The sequence below is a fragment of the Durio zibethinus genome, chromosome 4 (genome assembly GCF_047325235.1).
Source record: "Durio zibethinus cultivar Kanyao isolate XHJ-2024 chromosome 4, ASM4732523v1, whole genome shotgun sequence".
Taxonomy (NCBI): Eukaryota; Viridiplantae; Streptophyta; class Magnoliopsida; order Malvales; family Malvaceae; genus Durio; species Durio zibethinus.
Genome location: NC_143165.1, coordinates 31,728,723 through 31,751,044, shown reverse-complemented (window position 1 = coordinate 31,751,044; position 22,322 = coordinate 31,728,723). Strand labels below are relative to the sequence as shown.

General features: G+C 30.3%; 2 protein-coding genes across 8 annotated transcripts; one reads left to right on the top strand and one right to left on the bottom strand.

The window, feature by feature from the left end:
* Window positions 1–2,451: 2,451 nt before the first annotated feature.
* On the bottom strand, window positions 2,452–7,223 carry LOC111287492 (AMSH-like ubiquitin thioesterase 2). Of its 4 annotated transcripts, none has more exons than XM_022878093.2 (9): window positions 7,052–7,223; window positions 5,951–5,988; window positions 5,551–5,833; window positions 5,183–5,272; window positions 4,371–4,433; window positions 4,196–4,264; window positions 3,984–4,046; window positions 3,649–3,701; window positions 2,452–2,814 (listed from the first exon to the last, which is right to left on the bottom strand). In XM_022878093.2, exons 1-9 carry the CDS (start codon window positions 7,097–7,099, stop codon window positions 2,634–2,636), a joined length of 888 nt encoding a protein of 295 aa, XP_022733828.1. In that variant the 5' UTR covers window positions 7,100–7,223; the 3' UTR covers window positions 2,452–2,633. The 4 variants fall into 4 exon arrangements, with proteins under 4 accessions (XP_022733828.1, XP_022733827.1, XP_089616009.1 ...); XM_022878092.2 differs by having other exon boundaries at window positions 4,196–4,270; window positions 7,052–7,220; XM_089759883.1 differs by lacking the exon at window positions 5,551–5,833 and having other exon boundaries at window positions 4,196–4,270; window positions 5,183–5,268; window positions 5,922–5,988; window positions 7,052–7,219.
* Window positions 7,224–11,677: 4,454 nt separating this feature from the next.
* On the top strand, window positions 11,678–21,912 carry LOC111287288 (carbonic anhydrase 2-like). 4 transcript variants are annotated; one of them, XM_089759885.1, is made up of 11 exons: window positions 11,678–11,794; window positions 12,337–12,424; window positions 12,508–12,592; window positions 17,747–17,805; window positions 18,101–18,244; window positions 18,542–18,590; window positions 19,214–19,330; window positions 19,565–19,618; window positions 20,555–20,640; window positions 21,211–21,316; window positions 21,437–21,912. In XM_089759885.1, exons 3-11 carry the CDS (start codon window positions 12,539–12,541, stop codon window positions 21,599–21,601), a joined length of 834 nt encoding a protein of 277 aa, XP_089616011.1. In that variant the 5' UTR covers window positions 11,678–11,794; window positions 12,337–12,424; window positions 12,508–12,538; the 3' UTR covers window positions 21,602–21,912. The 4 variants fall into 4 exon arrangements, with proteins under 4 accessions (XP_089616011.1, XP_022733456.1, XP_022733457.1 ...); XM_022877721.2 differs by lacking the exons at window positions 11,678–11,794; window positions 12,337–12,424; window positions 12,508–12,592 and adding an exon at window positions 17,255–17,329; XM_022877722.2 differs by lacking the exons at window positions 11,678–11,794; window positions 12,337–12,424; window positions 12,508–12,592 and adding an exon at window positions 17,273–17,411.
* Window positions 21,913–22,322: the final 410 nt, after the last annotated feature.

The window sequence follows — 22,322 nt, the reverse complement described above, 5'->3', positions numbered from 1 at the left end:
TTTTATCTTTAAAATAATAAATCCGAATGCCTGTGGATCATGTTTATCTTCATGATAAAAGGTTAATAACATCTTAATCATATCTATTATTAAAACTCTAATTGCATTAAACAATAATGAATAGAGAAAGCCTCCCTGCCATTTTTTCTAATCTCAAGCGACGTAAAAAAGAAAATTTTTTTTTTTTTCATCCTTTTCAATTATGATGCTAATTTTCTTTTAAAAGAATAAAATGCTAAAAATTACACACTTTCAAGATTTTTCAGATGTGCCAATCACATCATATATTTTGAGAAGACAAATCTAGGATAGAATGATGGCACAACTTAGAAAACCATGAAGTTCATTTGACACCAAATATTTTTTCTTCCTTGAGATATTTCTTTAGTAGGATATATTTAATTAGCAGGATTTATTTAGAAAAATAGTAAAATTAATTTTGATGAGATTAAAAATAATGGAAGAGATGAAATTATTATTATAATGATGGAATTAAAATTAATGGTAAAATATATATTTAAACACAAAAGTTATAATAGCATTGAGATAAATTATATTGAAAAAAATGACTATTATATTGAAAGTTTTATATAAAAAAATTTTAATAATTTAATATTTATAAAATTTGATAATAAATAATAAATTTTATTAATAAATAACAAAATGTATTTAAATTATTTATTGATGTATTAACTAATAAAATTTATTTATTATGTTAAATTAACAAATTTATTATATATTTTTTAAATAAAAATTAAAAAATTAAAATTTTTTTTGATATAATAGTAAATTTTAAAGGATAAAAATATAAAAAATCCCCCCACTAGCCAGTTATTAACTGAATCAAAATTGACTAGTTGATGACCGACCATTTTTCAATTGAACCAAAATATCATTTGACTACAAAAATTAAAACAAACACATCTGTTCATTAAAATTGCACCGCACTGCCGCTGCTGCGGTGTAATCCAAATGGAGTAATAGTTTATCGCAGTTTTTAGTAGTAGTTTCTTTTTTGAGCATTGCCCGCTGAAACCTTCATTTTACAACCTTGAGAACACGATTCATGCTCCTAACAATTTTGTCAATTTTCTCCCCATAAAGTCGATGATGTTTCTATCTTTAAGAAAAATTTAGTATGGTCCATTGGCAATCAATAAACCAGAATTTTAGTATTCTTAAAAAAAATAAACAGAATTTTATTATGGTCAATTGCCAATCATAACAAAGTCCTCATCCTCAACCGTGGTGAAGTATTATTTCGTGCACATTAAGAAATTTCCAGGGAATTTTGGAGTTTCTAAAGCCAAATGCTTGGATTTGACAACATATTATATTTTGCTTTCAGTCTCACACACTCTTGCCTCCTTTTACAAGATGCACGAACGTGTAAAGAAATTTCTGAGAAAAAAAGAAAAACACTTTGATGCTGGCAAAAGAGCTGTTTGGATTTGACAGCACCCTTTTTTGGGTTCACAGGAAAGTGGGTTTCACTGCTTTCTGATCAACTACGTGCCAAAGCAAATAGAATTGTCTTTTTTTTTTTTTTTTGGTTTTTTGCACAGGCCAATTTCAACAAAGGGACCTTCCTTTACCCGACCTTTTTAACAGTCGGCTCAGGAAAAGTGGACCATGTTTGGATTCCTGGAAAACTCCCAATCCTACATGAAACCTTCATTGGTTTTCATTTTTTAAACTGTTTTCAAGTTTTTATAAGCAATTTGTTTACACAAACAATAATCATCTAACAAAGCACACTGGTAGGACAAAGCTAACACTAGGGCTGGGGACTATAATCACAAAAGTGCCAATGTCAAGTACTCCTTCGAGTCTTGAGATAGCACGGATTCCCTATTTCATGCATGCAATGCCAGATGGTGTCCTCTAGAAACAGAAAGGTTGAGCAAAGAAAGGAAAACAAGAATAAGGAAGTAGGTTGCCTTTGGACATGGGCAGGGCCAACTACTTTTCAGTAAGGGGTCAAAATAACACACAATGAAATCATATGTGACATTCTAAACAAGTAAAATTTACAACTTTATTCCAAAACTGAGTAAGTTCGATCAATAACTAATGACAACCCCACCTATCTCCAAAAAGGAGGTCAAGAGTTCAAATATGTCCGCTCCAAACAATTCACATACTTTAATTATGTAAAAACTCCAACATATGAATATGAAAAGACTAATATTTTGGCAAGTAAGATAAAGTTTATCATCCTAGAATCACATGGCACAAGTTTTTATCATGATTGATCATGTCAATTGTAAATGTGATTTTAGGTTATAAGAAAAGGAGGTTCATATAGTCTTATAATTCTTATCTCTTACAGGGCTACTTCAAAAATATTTTGGGGTGAAGAGGTCATGACCCTCCCATCCCATTGCAACCTCTTGAAGATTTTGATATTAGTGTAAAATAACTAATTCTGAACAAAATAGAATGCATGCATAACAAATGAAAATGTAATTTATTAACACATTACAGGTGCATCCTCATCATTATTGCAGATATAAATACAGTAATAGACACATTTAAAAGAAACACCGTTTCTAATCGGCCTTCTTTTATCAGCCAAATTCTGTTATGTAGCATGCAGGTTGCACCCATTTTATCATGGACATTAACATAATTTAGCGCAGGTCAAAGATCTCAAACCTTAGATTTGAATTTTTGTAGACATGAGTGCAGTGTTCGTAAATGGGGCTGCCACTTACTGGTTCTTTGTGAGAATGAAATTGAGATCCTTTCTCTTGGCATTCTTTCAGTACACTCATCCCACTGGGGTCAGATACCCGGAATATTCCATAACTCCTGGGAAAAATTCAATAAGGAAAGCTCAATGCAATTAACTTGATCATAATTTAACATATTCAGAAAACGTTTTACTGATATTTCTCGTTGATTTGTTCATAGAGCAGTTTTATGCTTTTTCACTTAAATAATGAGAGTATTCTAGTTTTTCTTGCAAAGGTTTTACCTTTAGAGCTTACCCGTTGAGGCAGTCTCACCTAGCATGTGGTTCTAAATTTTATTTTATTTTATTTTTTGCAATCTAAAACATGTAGAATTCATTTGTTTGAGAGTGTAAGTAAATTGAGAGCTACACAGTAAGGCTGCACTGCATTTTTAGATAAACTCAGATGAAGCAAAGTCAACAATGATCAAAGACTTTTCTGCTTATACCAGCTAGATTCATAGTTTACATTTTACAGAATGTAAAGAATAGTAAATTTGATAGATTTATGAGAACTGGCTCAAAAAAATATTTTTAAAAAAGGTGGATACAAATCCATTTTATATTAAAGGCACATCAGTGTTAAATATAATGGCAGTCAGCAGATGAGACACAGAATAACTTGGCAATTGAACAAAATAAGGAAATAAAGAAAATAAAAAAGCTAATGATGGAAGAGGAAGTGATATTGATATGTTATAGAAGCAAAAGAGAAGTCATGTTTATTAGAGGTGATGCAAAACATATCTGACCAGCAGGATGAAAACAAAATTATAGCACCAAATACAAAGAAACTGGATGAAAGACCCAAATATGAAGATGAAGGCATTATCAGTATTATGTGGTACTTGCACAAACAATTTCATACTCCAAGTTGTGAACAATTGAATCGTTGTGTATGAGTGGCATACCTTGAGTTATCTGTAGGAGCCACAACAATGGCAAAAGCCTCAGGAACCATTACCTGAATACAGTTTAAGAAAAAAAGGTCATATTGTGGCAATAATCTCAATAGCTAACAAGGGAAAAACTATCATTACAACTGCATTTTACATGTAACTTCCATTTAGAAATTATTATGTTTGTTTTCTAAAAGATTGCTTTTCAAAATCTCAGAATATGAAACAGGTTAAAACATAAGAGATAAGACAGTTATCCAGAGCGGGATAAACAGATAAGAATCTGGGATGATCTAGACCAAACCTTTGAGCAATAATTGGGGTGCATAAACGATTAACTCAATTACCTGATATGAGTATTGAGTATGGAGATCTATTGATGACATGAAACAACTCTGAGAAGGGTGTGTCTGAAAGTAAATAAGAAAAGTAATACAGAGGTCAGTTTGAGGGCATAGCAGGTACTAGCAACTGGAGATTTTAACTTTTTCTTGTAAAATCTACAGAGGAAAAAAACAGGGATCTAAAAGAAACTAATGAAAGAAAGGAATGGACATACGTGTATCCATCCCACAGGAAAAAGGGACCGGTCATTTTGTATTGCAAATATTTCCTCCTCATTTACAGCCTGACACTATCGTTCATTATTGACAAGTTAACAGCTGAAAGCTCTGAGTGTAAGATAAGGTAAAATATTAAAGCAAATAAAGATGTGAAAAGCCCTACACACTTACAGAATTTGAAGTTGATTCCTGTTTAGGTATTATCAGAGTGGTTACATAGAATGTCCCCTTTTCCTGATTCATTAAAGTAAAGGATGTGGATGAGTTGAAATAAAAAGTCTTGCAAATTAGTTAAACACAGAAGTAAAAGTTCACGAAAAACACCTCAAAGAACATGACAAGAATTAGCAACTTTAATAATGGCATGCTGATTTTAGCAGCAAAAAATTGTTTAGCAAAAAAAAATAAAGGTGAACTAGCTCACTTGAATGCAAATAAGAAACGCAAGTATATTAAGAATAAAACGGATTCCAGCTACAGTGTTTAAAACAATAGTAGACAATAGTTTGAATGCAGGAATTATTTCACCTAAATGATACTATTGATGGGATTCCTGTTAAGCCTCATGAGTGGAAAATTTTCCAAGACTGGGCTTAAGTTGGTTATAGGTCTATAGTAATTTTTGTCAGAATATGCAAACCTAGGTCTATGCTAGATTTCACAAATTTCTAAACAGGACAGCATACAAGGCTATATTGAAGTCCTCAAATCTTTGAGCCAACATAACAGCAGGCAAATAAAACAGCTAAAGCGACATTCCCACCAAACTAAATTTTCATAGTACCATTTACAATGTTATGCTTCTACCAGCTTCCAATTTTTTCATGAAATAGTTGTAGACAAATTTATTTTATAAAGAAGCACTTTTTAGAGCATGAACCTTACAAGAAAAGAACCAATTATGCCAACAAACAGAGCAGGCTATGATCCTAAATATCAACAGCATAAAACAATGTCAACATTAACGAAGCCATGAATCTTACAAGAAAAGCACCAAGAACACCACAGGTTTCCAGATCCTTCTCTGTGTTGTCCTTAGCTAGTTCAAGAAAATCCTCCATTAATCGAGCTGACTAAGAAAAAACAAAAATATAAGCAACCCTTATCAGCTACTATGCCATTTCAAGACAAAAACGCAAACTCCAAACGAATTAATATATTTGAAGGTGTGAGGCAAACTGAAAGGAAAGAAAGAGAAGGAGAAATTTTTAGGCAAGCTTAAAGCTACATGATAAGAATGGCACTTATATTCTACATTTTTTTTGGGGGGGGGGGGCGTGAGGAGTTGGAAAAAACTTAAAGGGGTTTATATGGAAAAGACAGCAAAACTGTATAATTTAAGGTTTATTACTATATGCACATCCTGCAGCACCCTAGAAGCCTCTGGTTCATTGTATGACTGCTGGTCCAAATCAATTACACGTGAAACATGTGAAGTTTGAGATACATTCTCAGTGAAAGAGAGTATAGTAGATGGAGAAGATTGAGTAACAGCATGAACTTTGATGAGCTTGCATGTGGTGATTGTCTGATCTGGGATCGGACAAAGAGATTCATGTCCTAAGCAACTACTTGCAGAATCAAGTTCATTACAAGATGCCAATCCAACTTTTTCCTCAATAAAGATCCTCAAACTGTAACCAAGCCAAACAAATAATAAATTTGATATTGCTCATAAAAGAAAAAAGTTTCGGAATTGAGAAGATAACCTTGAAAGCATACCAGATTTAAGGAATATCATAAAATTATACCTTTGACATTCTGTTTGAGCTATGCCGCAGCTTCTCTCCTGTAGAGTAAAGTCAACAAAAAATCAACCTTTAACATTTAACTACAATCAAAGATAAAGAAAAATTTTCCTTCTGATAATTCTAAACTTGTTAGTCTCTAGTTTCCATCCAAATTATGAAGTACAGAGAATTAATTAGACTGCTAACACTATTGATGAAGTAAACTTGGGAAGTGTTTTTTCTCTAAAAGAAAAGTTTCCCATTAGCAAGTATTTCAAAATTCAAACTGCAGAAAGCCCAGTGATAACTAATGTTTAACCATTCTTTTGTTCTAATTGGGTAGATAAATTACTAACTACCATACTCAAGTAACTAAAGTTTCATTAGATTGTTGAGACCTTTATACGAAAGGCAGATAGTGCAAATAACATTATAACACGATAACATGTCTATGAACATAAAATTTTCTCCGTTGTCCTGGAAATATCATTTCCTAGCACATTTGTGAAACTCCAAATCTCTCATTTCCCATCTTAAAACAAGCAATAGCATTAGAAGTTAGAACACCAAGCTTCATTGTAGGACTGTCTACCTTGCAGTAGTGAAGCCCTTTGCTTGTCAAATGGGTTGAAAAACACTACACAACTCCAAGGAATAAGCAAATAAATCATCAATTGATTCATTTAGTTGTTTGTTTTGCTACATGACTTAGGTTTTAGAAAAAAAATAAAAAAGCGAGTTCAGTTAGTAAAGCAAAACAATAAGGAAGAAAAAAAAAAAGAAATGCAAAAAGCCAGTAGGTAGAGAACAACAAAAAGTTTCACCTTTCGTGTTAATTTCACCAAGAAAATTAAACCATCCACTCTGAAAATGACAACCCTTTTTTTTTTAAGAGATTAAAGCTAAATTGAAACATCAGTACAGTCACTATCAACCAAAAAATAAAAATTTTTGAGACCTCAAACCAATGCTAAGAATCTAAAAAATAAGAATCATACAAATAAATAAGCTGATAGAGACAAATTCATAGATAATCCAGTGATTTCAGTCTTATTCAAGAGAAGCTGATATAGACAGATTCGTAACAGAAAAGAAAAAAACGAGGTTAAAAAATCTTTGTACCTGCGAATATCTGTTGTTTGTCAGCTGAGAAAATCTGTCGTCTGCCATCTAACATGCTTTTTTAGCTTTCTAATCAAACAGAAATAAACCCAGAAAAAAATATCGAGGTTTAAAAAGCAGTTAGGCACATTGTTCCACGTCCATGAACCTGAATATAGCTTTTTCTTTTTTTTTTTCAATATTAATATTATTTTCGTTTATGCCATGTGGCCTTTCGTTAAGAAAAAAGAGTTCCGGATCGCTCATTGGATTAAGAAAATATGATAATTTTAAATCCGTATAATTATATGAAAATAATATAAGAAAATACGAAAGTACTAAAATTTTAAATAAAATCATATGAACTTGACAATAATAAAATATATTTTATTAATAAAATATATATTTTTATTTAAATAAAGCATAAAATGTAATATAATAATTTTATATATTAAACATATTTTTTAAAATTAAAATACAAAAATTATCAAATTTTATCATAAATATCGGTTGGGATAAAGTTTTCTCAAACTTTTCTTTTAAAAAATTATATAAGAATTGAAATTTCTCAAATTTTTTTTATAAAATAAAATAGGAATTTTTTTAGAAATCAAACAAAAGCTAATGTGCATTACCCACACTGTGAATTGGCGAAATTATATCATCAAATTATAATGATTTTTCAGAGATTTGCGTATGTTGTTTGAATTGAAGTTTCTTAATTGGTTCACATTGCATCCACACAGTTCAACTCCATTAGTTACAACCATTTCTTTTCACTTGTAGATTTTGTTCTTAGAGCTCAATCATGGATGACCATTCCACTGTCACCACCAGGTAGGGCTATAAAACAATTATATAGTGATCTTAATTCCAATCGATTTTGAACTTCTGATGTAGTAGGTGCTTCAAGACGAGACCTCAACTATTTATGGATGGGACAAAAAACATTGAAATCAACCCTATGAATCACAATTCTTTGTCAGCAACAGTATTTTTTTAATTATTATTATAGTTATTATTTGATATTTGGAATGGCGTTGTTATTACTGGCAGGATGTACATGTGACATGTATAGCAGGTCATTCATGGATTCACCCTTCAAAGAAGCAGTCACCATCCTATAGCAATCATATTTACTCAACCTTTTCCGGTCCATAAAATCTCAGAACGGGCACAAAAGTGAACTGGCTTTGGTGTTGGATTCTTTCACCTATCTAATACTAATGAAAGTAAATTTGATCATATATCGAAGGGCTAGGCTGACATTTGACAATTAATGTGGAAAACAGGAATGTTATGAGTGTAGCCCTTATGAACCACCCGCAAATTAGAAACAATAATAAAAAAAAAGGGAGTACCATGCTGACTTGATAAAATAAGCATTGATGGAAAAGCTGTGTCCCAGCACGGGATGATGGAAAAGATGTAAGCATTGACGGAGCCAGAGGTTGAGATGATTGTGCTGTGCCTTGTAGCTGTTCACTAGCAAAAGCCTTTGATTGCACGTCTGTTCTTGATATATAATTGATGGACGTTACCAAGCAAAATGTGTTTGTGATCAGGCGCTCAAGGATATGCAATTACTATGTCTATTATTGGAACTAACAAAAGTTATTTCATGGATGAAACATTCCAATAGCTAAGCCATCTTTACAATAGAGACAGCCACCCAAATATCGGCCAAAGCGCTTAAAATATATGTCACTTCTTACCTTGATTTGAGTCAATTTCCTGTCCGAATGTCACATTTGAAGGACAGAAGGTGCATCCTTCAATTTGCACAATGGAAAAAAAAATTGGAGAGAATTAATTATGAAACAAAAAGATCAATGTCCTTACAGGAACACGACGAAAGGCTTCATCTGTCTTATCACCTGTAAGGCCCCTCTTCTCAAGAAAGGAGCGCCTGAAGCTGACTGGACTTCTTCCAACTGTTTGATTGGATGTAATAGAAACTTAGTAGCCATTCATTGGTTCAGAGTTCAAAAATGCAGAATTCTCTGAAGTTTCTCTCGATTTCTCTCTCTTCCAATTATTTTTTCAAACTCTGGAAATGATTCCAGACCGAATAGCAATAATCCAAAATAAATTTGTAAACTTTAGAGCAATACATTGCATTCTCAAGTCTATCACTGAAGGGATATGTTCAATTGATAAACCTTATTACAAGGTTTACTCTTTTGATGCGTGAACTATTTTCACGTGATCACAAGCATAAGAGACGAGGGAGAAATTTTCTGCAAAAAATAGATGGCGTCAGTTGGAAAAGTAGAGATCATATAGATTTAGAACAGGGACAAGGCTTTGATCACACATGAAAATTAGATACGACGATTTTAAATACTACAAAAACTATATAAAAAAAAATGAAAGATATTTTTCTATTGTTGTGAGACTGAATCTTGGGCTGAATTTCAGCGAGCCTGGCCTGTTAGTTTTAACGTTTTTAAACCAAGAGTGCGGCAATGGCTGTCGATCTTTTGGGTCATGGACCAGAATTCATGAACTATGTGTTTGGGCTTATTTTTAGGTTAAAATTGAAGCTCAACTAAAAGGTGATTGCTCCAATCATCATTATTCTTTTGCCTTTATTTCTCATTTATTTTTTTTAAAAATTGTAAATATCTCCATTACTATTATCTTGGAGAAAAAAAAAAACGAAACATCTCTATTGTTATCACTTTACCATCTACTTTTTTTTTTTTTAATACACTCCCTTTGTCTAGTTCATAGCTAATGAGCTTTCCTAATTCAATCTATGTACATAGAAAAGTTATGAAATAATTTTTTTTTTAATTTAATTCTCAGAAGATCATATAGATTTTAGATCGAATTAAACTAAAACCTTCACACTTCTCCTGAAATTTGACTTTTAAATTATAATATGTTTTTATCTTGGTAAAATTATTTTTATGTTATAATCGGTATTGAAAAGTATTGACTTGCTCCAAAGCAATTATAAGAAAATTTTGGAAATTAAAAGAGTAATCAATCATTGATTTGAAATATATATTAAAAATTAATTATAATTGGTTGCAATCCATAATATCTTTTATTATTATTATTATTATTATTATTATTATTATTATTATTATTGTTTTTTATATATTATGTACATCATCTATATAAATAAGATTTTTTATACAGTTTCATACTATTTCAAATATCAAACTTTTGAGCATTTTCTTTCATAGATATAGGTCACCATAACTAAACCATGTATCTCGTTACTTTTCTATTGTTATTGTTCATTTGCAAATTATTCTTGCTTGAAATTTAACATAATATCGTAGCATCTTTGATCTTAACTTTCATTGTTTTTTATTTCATTTTTTTATCATCTTTGAAGTTTTTCAATAACTTTCCCAATATCAATAAATGGATTTTATCAGCTCATGTGATGAGTTTTAATTACTCGATTTTTCATTCAATTTTTTAACCATTCAATTATGGGAAAATTAAATTAGTGTTTCATTTCAGAAAATAGAGTTATTTTTTATTTTTATTTTTTAAGAAAATAAAAAATATGAGTAAAATCGTGTTTGATAATTAAAAATAAAAATAAAAATAAATTTTTAAAAAACAAAATTGAAAATGGATTGAAATATGAAAATAAAAAAAAAAAAGATATTTTCAATTGTAAAAATAAGATATGTACATTACTTTTTTCTTTATATTTTGCAAGTTATCATATTTAAACACTTTTTAACATCATAAATTAATAAATATATGTTACATTTATAATTAAATGACATTAATAGTAATATAATTGAATATTTTATTTATTTATTTATTTTTGTATTTTAAAAAATAATTTTTATTTTTATTTACCAATAGATTTTTTAGAAAACAAAATATAAAAAATAAAAACTTTTTTTAAAAAAATGAAAATAAGAAAAAACATTTTCTCACACCAAACGTAGCCTAAATATTTTATTTTCAAAAAATCATTCTTACAAAACCTCAGCACCTACTTCCTCACTTCAAATCAAAACCAAGTGGACCTCATTTTTTACAATGTTTCTTTTTTCATCGATCATACCATAAAGATCTGTTAGGTTTTGATTTATGCAATTTTTTTTTTTCAAATTGACCACTATAAATTAATTTTCACGTGCCAACTTGAGGAGAATTGTGAGAAAATATTTACTTTCTCCAAGACAATTTCAAGAAAATTTTGAAAATTGAAGGAGCAATTAATAATTGGTTTGAAACATATATTTAGAATAAACTTTCGGTTTTTTTTTTTATATATATTATTTACATCACCTAAGTATATAGGATTCTGTATATAATTTTATGTAAATCAAAACATAATAATGTGGCATTTTGAGTCTTTCTAAACATCGTAACTGAACCTCGTGTCTTTTTCTGTTCTTATCTTTCTATTGTTATTTTTCATCCACAAAAATTATTTTTATTTGAAATTAAAAAGATAAAGGGCTTGGTGGCTGTAAGACCTGACAATTGAGAATAGAACTACCAAGCATTTTCCAACATGAGATTCTAATCCATAATTTTACTGGATAGAAGAAGGCCTTGTCGTCACACATTTCACTTTCTTTATGCAATGGGAAGCCTTGAATTGACCCTTCCTCCCATATTCTCCTGCCCTCATTTTTTCATATATTCCCCCCATTTGTCCCAGTCAAAGCAAATTTTCATCCCTAGAAATCGCCCTCCACTTTCCTTCATAACACATTGCTTATTCGAGAAATCGAAAAGGCGCCTATTGTCGCTGACCTGACTTCCAGCCTCCAAGTTAGTATTTCTTATTTCCTACTTGGACTCTTCATTCTTTTTCCCTGTCTCTTAATGTTTACAGTTTGAAGACCAAGTCTGAAAACGTGTCTGGTTGTTGTTGTAGTTCAAAGAACAACGTAAAGGAAAACATGAAAAGGACAAAAAGAAAAAGGATATTGAAGAGCTCTCATACTTATCAAATTAGAATAAATGAAAATTGAAATTCTTTCAAATCGTTTTCGATAATTTATTGAAATTAATATGTTGATTGTTCGTTTAATGAAATTAAATCGGTTTTAACCAAATTATCAACAACCATAGATGAGAGCGATTAGGAGAAGAATAAAAAAAAAAAAATGAATGTTGATAACTATTGCTTAATTTGATCCATTTCTGTTCAGTGATTTGTCCCATGAGCATATATTTGTATAGGAGCCACCACCATCAATCAAGTGAAGTTATTGTTGACAAAAAATGGATCTCTAAAATCTGTACCCATTATTAAATTCATTTATCCATCATCTCTTAACATTATAATTCTGATTTTGATATGATGACAGGGTTTTAGGTGACGAAACAAGGTCGGTGACTTTAAGAGAGGTGTGGCCTCATCGACAATAATGATTTTTTGTAATCCCTAGGAAAAAGGTCAAAATTTCATAATTACTTTTGGAACTTCTCCTTTTTCCATTATGTATATTTGGTTGAACGTGTTTGATAAAACAAAACAGGGGAGTGAATTGAAGCCGAAAAGTGAAACCCATGGCTGGGAAATTTACAAAGTGTATGATGCTTTGTTGCTCGGCAAAGGAACCGGTAAGATTATATATATCTCACTTTTTGCATTAATTCTTTTTTACCAAATTGCAAAAGTTTCGGTGGCATATTTTATCCCATTTTGGGTGCATCCTAATGCAAATTAATGATGGCAAGATTTTATTTGGCAATGTTAGTACTTATTACTATTAGAGATTGTTTTTGATTTATTGTAGTAAAAATTTTAATTCCACAAAATTGATATTTATTTGATTTTTTAATATATCTTAAAGGTATGTGTTTCTTTACTTATCCATTTAAATTAAAAAATTTATCCAATAGTTCATTAAATAAATTTTTTTAGCTTTTTCAATATTATTAAATATATTCTTAGATAAACAAAATATTGAGATAAAAAAATAGGATATTTGAAGATCACAACGGATTAAATTGGGATGGATTTTTGTTTGTCCCGAATTTAATCCGATTTTATACCTATAATATCTGAACTCGAATTATCCTGACCTGATTTTCTAAAATTATTTTATATTCGAACCCGATTCTATCCAATATTATATGAAATTATATCCGATCCGATAGGATCTGAAATTAATAAAATATTATTTTTTAAATAAAAATATTATTTTAATATAAATATAAATTTAAATAAATATAATATATATAAAATATAAAATTAAATAAATAATTAAAAATAAATTTTTATAAATATATATCAAATAGGATCAGGACAGATTTATTTAAAATCTAAGCCTAAAATTCTTTTATTGTTACCTAACTCAATTTAAAACTTGATTTAAAAAAAAATCCTAAATAATTAGATCGAATTGAAACCATCAATTACGGTAAATTTGACATTGTTAAATATACTGTTAACCAACGAAGACAAATCAAGCTTTTTATATGTGCAATTATTAAAACTGTGTTAAAATAAATCACTTTAACATACCAAATAAGAAAAATCGATGAGTGATTAAGATGGGAAACTAATTAAGGATGCAAATGGTAAAGTTGACAAGGATTAAGAGTTTGAGATTGTGAAAATTATTAGGCGGCATGTGAGCCAATAGTACACTCATTGAGATTAAATCAAAATTTGTGGGTATTATGGTGGGGTAGGCTTCAGTGATTTTGAAAGGCTAACAAGGAGCACCACAATTGGTTAAGGAATATTAACTGAATATCCTTAACACTATGTTTGGTAGAAAAAAAAAAAAGGAAATGTTTAAATTTTAAAAAGAGAAAATTAAGAAAAAGAAAAGTGAGAAAAAATTTATTTTTTTGTGTTTAGCATGAAAAATAAAAAATAACATAAAAAAGAGATATGGGTAAAATTATAAATAATATGTTTAATTTAAGTAAAAAGAATATCTTTTATTTTCCAATTTGAAAATATAAGACTTGGATTTTTGGAAGAAAGGAAAATGTAATAATCCATTAATTTTCCTTCATTTTTCTTTGTTTACTTCCTATCAAACAAAGAACAAAAAGAAAAGAAACTTCATTCTTTTTTTTCTCTCTTTTCTTTTTATCAAACATAATATAAATATATATGTGTCTTGATTTCAATTAAAAGATTTGGTTACTAAATGAAGAGAAGAGAATCATAGTGATCATAAACCTTTAAAAACAAAATCTTGAATACACCAAATTGATGCGAAGAGCACAGTTCTAAAATTATTTGAATAAATGATTAAATCCAAATAAAATTTAAAGGTATCATTCACAATATTTTAAAAAAAAAATTGGGTTTACAATATCAATACATATTAGGGATGGCAACGGGTCGGGTCGGGGCAGGTTTTTGCTCGCCCCGAACCCGACCCGATAATTTTTTCATCTTTAATACCCGAACTCGACCCGATCCGACATTGTATAAAATCAAATCCGACCCGACCCGAAATTAATAAAATATTATTTTAAATATAAATATAAAATTAAATATATATAAAAATATATATAATTAAATATAAAATTAAAAAAATAATTTTTTTATATATATCGGGTTGGGTAGGGTTGGGTTTGCTTAAAACCCGACCCCGACCCGAACCCGAATTTTTTTTTACCCTACCCGATCCGATACCCGATTTTCAAAAAAAAAAAAAAAAACAGATCCTAAGAGGTTGAGTCGGGTCGAAACCCGACGGATTCGGGTGATTTTGTCCACCCTAATACATATACAGGTGATTGAGCACAGTATAGGTCTATATTGAAGCTGAATAATGTATGGTTCAGAATTATATTCATTAATAATTATATTCCTCGTTGGCATCACCATGGATGTTGGGGAAGGGTAGAGAAGTTAGCATCAATGCTAGGCCAAAAATACAATGGGGACACATGGAAAAGCACTTTGTCGGGGGAAAAAATTTACACTAAGCTTTCTAAGTGAAGTTTAGAAATTTTTTTATTAAAAATGAGTAAATAAAAATTAAAATTAAAAAATTAAAATTGTTAAATTAAAAGATTTTATCAAATAAATCAAGCATATAATTTTTGATATATTTATTAAATAGATATTTTTAGTAAAAATATTGATAAAATTTTTATTATTAAATAAATATCGATCAAATTTAAATTATAAATAATATTTTTAATATTTTTTACTTATTATTAATATTCATATCAAACTTTATCAGTCTATTAATTTAAATTTTTTATTAAAATTTTTATTTACTCATTTTTAATAAAAAACTTAAAAAATTTTACCTATAAAATTGAATATAAAATTTATCCTTTGTTGATTATTCTTACATCCAAATCATGATAACCAAACCTCACCTTTAAGTTTTAACAATTTTTACGTGAATGTATCAGACTTGGTCGCCAATCAAAGTTTACAAATGCACTTTCACATATATTTTACCTTTTAAGTTCATGGAATTTCACAAATTTTGATGTGGATTACTTTTCCCGTGAAAGAGATGTTTTGTTCATTAAATTTTACGATTGACTTGACTCTATTAAGTCACACAAGATTTCATAAACTCAAATTTATGTTTTTTTCTCACAGTTCAAACTTGAAATTAAAAGCAAAATGAAAAGTATACTTGAAGCATTTAGTTATATGTGGAGGTGACAAACAACGAGTTTAGATTAGAACAATTTGAATTTGAGTCATGTCAAGTTAAAATTAATGTAGATTTAAATTATTTACGATTTAAATTTTTTAAGATTTGAGGTTTTTTTCAAATTTTATAAATAAATGTTATTATCTCGTTATACTTTATTAGTTATTTAAACTTTTTGAATTTTAACAATTTCATATTTGGATCACTTGAGTTCAATCACTTTAAATTTGAATTTTTTTGGATTCAAAATTTTTTAATTGATATTTAACTCCAAATTCATTTTGTCATCTTTAATTATGTATATGAGATATAATAATGGTTAAATCAAATTTAAATTATTATATATTTAGTTTAAAGTAGAAATTTATTTACATTAATGTAAATCTTATTATTTTTATTATTAAATCAAAATTAAATTTATAATTAATTTAAATTAAAATAATATTTTTAATCTTAATCATTTTGATTAATGAAATTTACACTAATGTGAGTGTATTTTTTATATTTTAATTTAATTGTTATATCACGTACATAAATTATGACAATTTCATATTCAATAACAAATCTAAACCGTCCATTAAAATGAGAGATGAATGTAACCCGTAGATAGGTGGATAAAACCAATAAAAAAATCATTATCTTGAATCAAACAAACACTATGATTCAATATAAAATAATTAGATTAATCAATTTCCATTGCGTCACGTTCACAAACCAACCACGTGGCAGCGGTCCCATGTCATCTTATTCGACTTTTTCCGCCGGAAAACCCGGTAGCCGTAGCTCTCTAATTTCGACAAAGACGCGTTCGCTTTTTTGAACAAGTCGCTCGCCATCCGATCAACCATCTGCGAACCAATGGAACGACCCGCAGTAAATAAATACTACACTGCGAACACCGTACCATTTTTCCTCGTAGACAGCCAATTTTGCTTGTCATAAACAAACACAAGACAAACGCGTCCACCGCCCCTGTCTAATGTAATGAAAACAAACTTTCCTTTCTCCAAAATCTAATCCCTTTCCTCTTAATTTTTTTAACGAGTTAATTACAATTTTGTATCTAAATTTTTTTTAAATATATAAATTATTATTTAAAAAATAAAATATATAATTTATATTTTAAATTTTCAAATAATGTATTATTTTAATTTAAAATTTAATCTTATTAATTTAAATTATTTATATGATATTTAATAAATATAATTTTATCATATGCATGTTTATTAGTTAAAAAAATTAAACAATTTACAAAAAAATTCATAGATAAATTAAGTTATATGGATGTCACATGAGAATTATAATTGATTGATCTTGAATAATTTTTATAATTTAAATATAATATATTTTAATATCTTGAAAAAATATAAAAATTATGAGTGTTGAACATATAATTTGATAATATTTATCGAATATATATATGTAAATTAATATAATTAATGAAATTAATATTTAAATTATTATAATATATAATTTAAAAGTTAAAGATGTAAATTATACATTTTATTTTTTTATATATTAATTTAAATATTTTCCCCAAAACACTAAGCCTGTAATTAACTCCTTTTTAACTTAACTATCCCTAGATTTAACCCTAGCCTTAGCTTACTTCAATTACCATGGTAATTAATAAACCAATATAAATAGAGTGCCAATCTGTAGCAGAAGTTTATATTACGTGAAAAAAGAGTCATTATCAACTTGCCAGGTTGGTGAATTCTCTCTCCTTTTTAGTGCTGCCAAAATTCATAAACAGAAAGAAGAATCTCAAAGTTTGTAATAGAGAAAAGGTGATAAACATAATGGATTCTTCCTTTCCGAAACTGTTCACAGCTTTTTAATCTTTGTTCTCGCGTTGATCCCGATTCAGAGCACCTCATCTACAGCTTCACCTTTCCATTCCTTTCTTTTCTCTTCTAACTAGATTCAATTTTTCTGATTGCTTTTGCTTTCTTTTTACTTCTCTTGGGCTCTTGTTTCATCGGAATCAACGTTCACAGATTTCCCGGAACTATTTTCACGTTTTAGTTTGGCAGATCACGATGGTTGACATTTATAATTGTATAAATTTTGAGATATGATTATGATTTTTTATTCTGTTTACCTTTTTTGGTTGAGCTAACAGGAAGATATGGGAAGTGAGTCATACGAGGAGGCGATTGCAGCTTTGTCGAAGCTCCTCAGGTATGACAGTGCTGCTGTCCTTTGTTTTAACGTTTCTCTTTCCGTTCCGAACCTTCAAAACGGAAAAAAAGAAGAAAGTCAAGGATTTCATTTCTGGGACGGCAATTTAATCAATGATTGCCGTCCTTATTCGTCGTTTTTACGGTTTTATTAACATGATAAATAGTGTTTTTCAGTTACATAGTCCGAAGATGGAGCCCAGGTTGGACCAAGATCTTTGGGCCGACAAACTCCATTGAACTGTCTGTAACTTGTAACGGTTTGTTTAATGGTGGCTTTATGTCCTCGGTTGCAGTGATAAAGCTGATCTCGGAAGTGTCGCCGCCGCAAAAATCAAACAGATAACGGCCGAGTTAGAGGCAGCTGCCGACCCGACACAGTTCGACCCAGTCAAGCGGATCGAAACCGGTTTCTTTCATTTCAAGAAAGAAAAATATGAGTACGTTTATAAATCTACTACTACTGAAAAAGATTTTCGATAGTTTCTTTTCCTCTGTCGAAAAAGAGATTAAAAATTGGATAATTTCTATTAGTATTCTAAATAAATAATAATAAAGGATGTGGATTCGGAAAAGGTGAAGCAAATGGATTGGCAGTTGTACAAAAGGGAAAAAGTATGTGGTTGAATTAGAAAATCGATCGGTTGACTGCATTTTCCTAGTTGTGCGTGTGTGTTTTTTTTAATTGAATAATTATAAGCTTAATAGGAATCTATTTGGCTGACCTGTTTTTCCAGGAAAAATCCTAATTTGTACGGTACACTTGCCAAAGGCCAAAGCCCCAAGGTTCGTCCACCCCATCCTTTTTCTCATATATATTTACCAACCATTTCAGACGAGATTTGGATTTATTTTACACAGTAAATGGATGTGAAAACTTGAGCTGATGGTTTGGATTTTGGCAACTACAAGATGTTTACGATTGATTTGTATTTTGGTAACGGAATTGCTCCATTTTCGAGTACAACGCATTAAATTTGAACCCAGAATATACCAACTCAAACGACGTTTTGTGCATTTATGATTGCGTGCTTTCTTTGACGAAATGGAACGTGAATGGCCATAGTTTACACGCCTTTTGAATGAATAGTCAACCGTTTATTTTTTTACATGTTGCTTTTAGAAAGATAGTAGCCGGCTCTTTTTCCAGATGAAGAAGAGGTTGACAAAAGTGAAGTTGCAGTAGCTTTTACCGGTTGTCTTCTTTTTGCTATTTTGGGTGCTTATCATGTATGATAAAAACTAAAAAGTTATGGCTCGATTCAAGCCTCAAGGAGTAGTACTGCAAAATTTTTATGCATGGATTTTTTTTTCTCTTTCAATTTAATAATCATTATTATGCAATATGACTGGCGAGCACAGTACGCTAACTTTTTTTATTGTTGAAAAAAAATCATTTTTGTGTACAGTTTTTGGTATTTGCATGCTCGGATTCTCGAGTCTGCCCCTCCCACATCCTGAATTTTCAACCAGGGGAGGCTTTTATGGTACGAAACATTGCCAACATGGTCCCGCCCTATGAAAAGGTTCGCCTAATTTTACATTATTTATTAATTTTTCAACGCATTTGGTCTTTCTCTCACGCCATCACCCCAGTTGATATCTCCATATAATTCTCCCATTCAAAGGTTGACATATATGATCCAATCAAATATCTTCTTAATTTTAACCAGTAATATTTTTATCAGTTTTTTTGGAAGGCATTATTATTCTTATTATTTAATGTATATTTATGTTTTGATTTGCATTGTTCGCTGCAGACAAAATACTCAGGAGTTGGCGCGGCCATTGAATATGCAGTCCTGCATCTTAAGGTGAATTAAATATTCTAGTATAGTTTTACTTTATAAACACAATTTGCTACTATATATTTCTTAATTTTTTTAAATGATAGTGGATATTTGTTTAGTGGATGTTGACTCTTTGGTGAGGGCAACGTGATCTCTAGTCACTAGGCATGCCCAAACTCTCCGAAAGTCTGAAGTCTTACCGACCAATGCTACCTCAAAGAAATGCACTGTTTCCTTGTACTTTCTAGAAGGAAAGACTGTATATTTAAACCATTACCCTATCTATCACCTTGAATCTTCATCAATTGCAGGCTTCAACAATAACTGTAGAAATTACTGATGTATAGTTCAACTTTTGATTTAATTAGTAATAAACATATTGAAATAAGTAATAGAGAAATAATGAATGATGAATTTTAGTCAAATATCTATACCAATAGACGTGGTAAATGGGCACATATGGATTTAGGTTGGGATATTTTGGGTCGGATCATTTTGGATCAAAAGAAAATCATTTTGAGTTTGGATCAAGAAATGAGAAGGTTTATTTCAAGTTTGAATAATTTCGATGGGTTTGGTTAAAAAAAAAATCAGGTCATTTTGAGTCTGGATATTTTAGATAAGGTCATTTTAAATTTCGATTAATTTAAATTTCAATCATTTTGGATTCAGATAAATTTGTATTTGAATCGATATTTCAATTTTGGATTTTTCAGATTTGAGTTAATTTAGGTTTAAATAAATTTGAATTCAAATGGTCAATTTTTTAATCAAATTGGATAAATCAAATTTAAATTTGAATTCGGATGGGCAGAATTTTGAGCTTGGTTAGCTTTTGTCACCTCTATATACTGATTTGTGATTGGTGTGAGGTGCTCTTTTACTTTTCCTTCAACTTAATTTGCTTTCTTAAATTTTCCCTTTTGGAATTGAATGTGTAAAAAAGAATGTTTGATACAGGTGGAGAATATTATGGTTATTGGACACAGCTGCTGTGGAGGTATCAAAGGGCTCATGTCTATCCCAGACGATGGGACCACTTCTAGGTAAGAAGTTTATCAATTTGGCATAATAAAAGCAAATTAGCATATTTTAGAACTCTGCTTAAACCTTGCAAGTGCAGCATATGTACTTTAGATCAAGGAAATTAGAAAATAAAGAAAAGGTGTTTCAATATTTTGGCCTTTTAGTCTCAGAATCTCAATAGTTCCCGTGTGATATCAGGGTATACTATATATTTTTTTTAATAAAGAAGGCTTGTGGATAAAAGAAAGGTTATAAGGACTGGGATTTGAACCTTAGCTGTATGACACTTTATAAGAATGGCTAAATGAACCAGCCTAGTTAAAGCTCCGAGCTGCTATTGTATTAACGGGAACTTCGTTAAAAACGGCTGGTTCTCTATAACTGTTAATGGGCAGTCTGATTTGGATCTGTTTCTCTTTTCCAACCGTTTTCTTGTGATAGTGCTATGGACTTGAAATTTTACGCCTGATTTTTGGGTTCCCTTCTCTCCTTTTGGAGAGACGTTAGCATATAAAGGATGCCAAAACAGATTGAAGACAAAACGAAGGTTTATACTTTGTGTATTTATGTTTGAAGTTTGAACTTTGCAGTGATTTCATAGAACAATGGGTCAGCATCTGTGCACCTGCAAAGACCAAGGTGAAATCAGAAAATAATGAGCTGAGTTTCTCAGAACAATGCACCAACTGCGAGAAGGTGACATTCAAGTCTACATCAGTACTTGTTTGCACTCTTAATACATTAACGATCAGAGTGTTTTTTTTTTCTTTAATGTTTGGTATTCATGTTAATATTTGTGTTGTTAAACTAATGCAGGAGGCAGTGAATGTATCTCTGGGGAACCTATTGACATATCCATTTGTGAGGGAGGCAGTGGTGAAGAAAACCCTTGTCTTGAAGGGTGCACATTATGATTTTGTCAATGGAAAGTTTGATGTCTGGAATCTGAACTTCCAGATCATACCCACTTTAGCTGTATGAGCATTTTTGCATTTTCACCATACAGTAAAGCTCCTCTTGCAATGCTGCTTGTATGTTTCCTCGTCGATACCATTCCCATAGAATAAAAACAGTGGTCGGGTCATTTCTTGTTTCACTTTGTGTTTAATTTCCTCTGTCAAAAAAAGTAGTGCTATTTTGTACTCAAGAAAGAAAATTTTGAGTTAATGAGTATGGCTAGTTCATGTTTGCACCTTGCGAAACATAATGGAGTAGTGTTTTCTCCAATTTTTGTTCGGATCGAGTTAATGAAGAGAGAATGAACATGCATTACTGTTACCATTTTCTTTGCATGATCTGAGTCTGAGCTTTTTCTTGACTTTGTAGTTGTTATTCAGTGCAATAATGGATGTGAAATTTGCACTAATCGTTTTGAAGGAACATTTGAAACAGAGGGGAAAGGAAAGAACATTCATGAAACAGAGTCTCTCCCTGGATCATAGACCCTATCTGTGATTTACTTCTTGCTGTGGCAGAAACTTAAAAGCCTCTTTTAAGGCTTACAAGGCCTAGTTTCCATTTTCACTGCCAGCAGTTCTTTCCGGTGAATAATCTATAAATTTAGTGTAAATTTTTGACGAAATCGGCCATATTTCTTGTCCGTGGAATGGGATAACATTCTTTCACCTAAACTTTATTGTAAAGAAAAAAAAAAAACTTAAAAAAGGCTATTTTGGAAGGCTAAATTGCAAAAACTTTAGGT